Source organism: Arachis duranensis, chromosome 3 (assembly GCF_000817695.3).
Source record: "Arachis duranensis cultivar V14167 chromosome 3, aradu.V14167.gnm2.J7QH, whole genome shotgun sequence".
NCBI lineage: Eukaryota > Viridiplantae > Streptophyta > Magnoliopsida > Fabales > Fabaceae > Arachis > Arachis duranensis.
This window is the reverse complement of record NC_029774.3, coordinates 107,598,479-107,602,345: the sequence shown is the minus strand read 5'-3', so window position 1 is coordinate 107,602,345 and position 3,867 is coordinate 107,598,479. Positions and strand designations below refer to the sequence as shown.

General features: G+C 35.0%; 1 protein-coding gene across 1 annotated transcript; it reads left to right on the top strand.

Moving 5' to 3' along the window:
* The first annotated feature begins 1,581 nt into the window (after window positions 1-1,581).
* On the top strand, window positions 1,582-3,209 carry LOC107480037 (bidirectional sugar transporter N3). The gene is made up of 6 exons (XM_016100150.3): window positions 1,582-1,719; window positions 1,832-1,868; window positions 1,965-2,175; window positions 2,260-2,424; window positions 2,498-2,617; window positions 2,718-3,209. Exons 1-6 carry the CDS (start codon window positions 1,677-1,679, stop codon window positions 2,979-2,981), a joined length of 840 nt encoding a protein of 279 aa, XP_015955636.1. The 5' UTR covers window positions 1,582-1,676; the 3' UTR covers window positions 2,982-3,209.
* Window positions 3,210-3,867: the final 658 nt, after the last annotated feature.

The window sequence follows — 3,867 nt, the reverse complement described above, 5'->3', positions numbered from 1 at the left end:
TAGTGCAAAGTCCTCCTTTTAATTATGATACCTAGTATAGCTATTGTTCCGTTTTGTCAAGTAGAGTTTAGATGAATGCTGATTGAAAGAGTGATCCAGATGTAATAGAGTAGCCGTGCCACTTGGCTTAATGATAATCAATCACGAGACGAGATGGGACTTGGAATTCTTCTACCCTTCACGTGTGATGGTCAAAAGTTCGTTGCATTAATCATGAGAGATTGAGCGCAATAACTGTTACAGCTCATGAAATTTCTCCTACACTACTTACCCTAAGATATACATGCTCATAATATAGTGAAGTAATTAGGATTATTCCTCCCTAATTCAACACTCTGATGATCTCTTCATAGTATTAGCAGTGTGCATGTGCATGGATGTGAATCTGTCATGATGTCATTTGGTAACACGTGTCCCGCTTTAATCTCAAAGTCATGAAATTTTGATGAATAGGTGACCTGTGTCCTTAGTGGAGGTGACTCAGCCCATGCCCTTCTGGCGCCGATATTTTCATTTTCATACCAACACACACTAATAATTTTAAGGAGAAGGGTGCGGTTAACAATTCATATCATATTACCCATGATTCAAGCTATCGAAATATCTAGAGATCCAACTAGGGAACAAATTATCTAAAAACTTATCAAATTCGTTTATTTAGGTTAGCTTTCAAAATTTAAAAATTCTAAACCTATTATACATTAAAAATGTCTCAAAAACATTTAAAGAAAAATCTAAATTTTTTTAAAAATAAAATCACATTAAAAAACATTCAAAAATATTTGCCTTAAAATATCTAAAATAAACTGATAGATCGAGAAAAGGAGAGGAAAAGATAACGGTAGCTTCAAACGGGGAGAGAGAGGAAGAGAAAGAAGGGGTTTGAAGGTAGAAGTAAAAGAAAAGGAAGAGATATTGAAGAGGCAGAAAACATGTACGAATACAATCGTTGACTGATTTTAAAAAATGTTGACTTCCTAAATTTTCTTAAATAATAATAAGCAAAAATACAAAAGAGTAAAGACTAAAACTGGACTAATTATTAACTTAAGAAGTTGGTTTATAATTAATTCAATTCATTTAACTTAATTCTTTTAATTTAATAATCTAACAAAACATTTTATTTTATATTTTTAAATATTAATAATTAACTAATAACAAAAAATAATAAAATTTCATCGCTCCATAGCATTCTTTCATTTAATTTATATATTTGTGAGGCATAGAATTTGTGAAATAGGAGGGCCAACTAGGGACGTGAGAGGGAGGAATAATGGAGCGGGGTCACGTGAGGAGAGGGGCTGAGGAAACGTAACGTCTGAAATTGGTTGGAGATGTAACACGTAAACAAGGGATTGGAAGTGGTGGCCCAAAATATTAATTGTAGAACTACATCACACCAACTCGCCACAATAATGAATTGAGTTGGCATTCGGAAACGGGTGTGCTCATGGCTTTGATTGTTTGCCCTCGAATGAATGCAATTCACTCAATAATTTCATAATGTCCATGCGAATAGCCCCCTCCTCCTCCTCCCCTATATATAAGGGATCTCTAATATCTGTTTTCTTCCGTGGCAGGGTACACACACATACACAATATTCATTAATTAAGCAAGCTAGAGCTACACTTAGCTTCCCTTCAATTCTTCTCTAGCTCTTCTTTCCATCGAAACCATGCCTCAAGTCGCTACTGAAATTTTTATCGTTGGTGTTATAGGTACACACACATACATGCACAATTAATTGATTACTCTCTTAATATATATTCTTTAATTTTTCATTCTCCTTCCAAGAAATTCACTGATTTTCTATGTTATGTTTATGTATAGGTAACATTTGCTCCTTCATTTGCTTCCTGGCACCTTTGTAAGTATACATTCATACATATATAACTTGAATTAATATCAAGTGTCGACGCAGGGGCAGTAGCCAATACTAATAGTATATATGGAATGAATGCAGATCCACATTTTATCGAGTTTGTAAGAAGAAAACAACGGAAGGGTTCCAGTCGATTCCATATGTGGCAGCACTGTTCAGTGCAATGCTTTGGATATTTTATGCTTACATAAAGAAGGGCGAAATACTTATCATCACCATCAACTCATTCGGTTGTTTTATAGAGACAATTTACCTTGCCATCTATCTCACCTATTGCCCCAAGAAAGCTAGGGTACGCTTAATTATTATACTGCTCATGCATGTATTGCTTCTTATTAATTAATTCATATAATAAATCTATGTTTATGTTGTGTAGATCTTCACGTTGAAGCTGATATTCATGTTCAACTTGGGGGGAATATTCTTGGTTGTCCTTCTGACACACGTTCTAGCAAAAGAAAGAACAGCTCGTCTAGAGCTTCTTGGATGGATCTGCGTCGTCCTTTCCACCAGTGTCTTTGCAGCACCTTTAAGCATCATTGTGAGTTAATTCATTTCTACTATATGTATTTGATTAATATAATTATTAATGTGATATATGCATTTTCATGTAGAGAGTGGTAATTCGCACAAAGAGTGTAGAGTTCATGCCCTTCAATCTTTCACTGCTTCTCACAATAAGCGCAATAATGTGGATGGCATATGGCATTCTTCTCAAGGATATCTATGTTACAGTAAGTACTAGTACTAAGTGCTAGCCTATATACACATATATAGTTGGTTCTGTCTTGTGTTTCTAATGTTAGCTTTTTCCCATGCATGTAAATAATACAGCTTCCGAACATAGTGGGAGTGACATTCGGGACAATACAGATGGTGCTGTATTGTATATACAGGAAGAACAAGCCCGTGAGCAAGGATAATGATGAGAAGCTGCCTCAACATAACGGAGAAGTTGAAGCTACCACCCCTCAGGCCCCCATTGATATTGAGATTGGAGATCAGAAGAAGCAGCAACCAGACAACAACCCTCCTACTCCTGTGGAAGCCACTAATAATCATCAAGTGCAAGTCCAGCTGCAACAACAGAAAGTGTGACAAGTTTGAAGATCCAGTTGTGTTGTGTTGTGCCTCTATCTGCCATGTAAAATTAATTCTAAGGGGAACACACCCACCATACCTATATACATACTATATATATCTATCTTTATCTTTTTATATATATCTACCTAGCTATATATATACACATACTTCATGATTCTCATCCATCTTCCTTCTATTTTATGTCTGTACTTCCTATCATAAACAAAAATTCTCAATTTCATACCTCTTCTGTCCCAAATTATCCCAACCATTTTTTTAGTAAATTCAGTGAAAAATAAACCAGCTTATTAAAACCTTTAAAATTTTACTAATATATTGGCTTACTATCATACAGCACTTAGTTGCTTTACAAGTAATTATGATTAGCTGATGAGAAAGATTTTGTTTAAGAACATATGCTACTGTTCTGTAAAATTAAACTTCTTTGAACGGAGATAGTTTGATTTATTACTTCAATAAAATTATTTAGACTGTGCGTAATTTTGAACAACATTTAATGAATCTAAGTGTAATTTGTCAAAGCACGCACACAGAATTATTGCTGATTAATTTAAAGGAGGGGGACAAGGAGAAATTAAGATTTAATATTGTAGGACAAAAAATTTGCATTATTGAAAGGGACTGAACAACTCAACGAGCTACGCTGCAATGTCTGGTCAATTCAATTCATGCCTCTGTTCATACTTCATTCATCGGGATCGTGCAAAACCGAAACTGAGGACAATCACTGTCTCTCACTGCTTGCATTGATGATTCTGATCAATTCTTCAATTTCGCCCATAACAGTATAATTGTACACAATTCTCCTCGCTCGTCATAAACCCTAGCTTCCTCTATATGATATTTGTTGAAACAATTGTGGGATGGGAGATATTCCGAT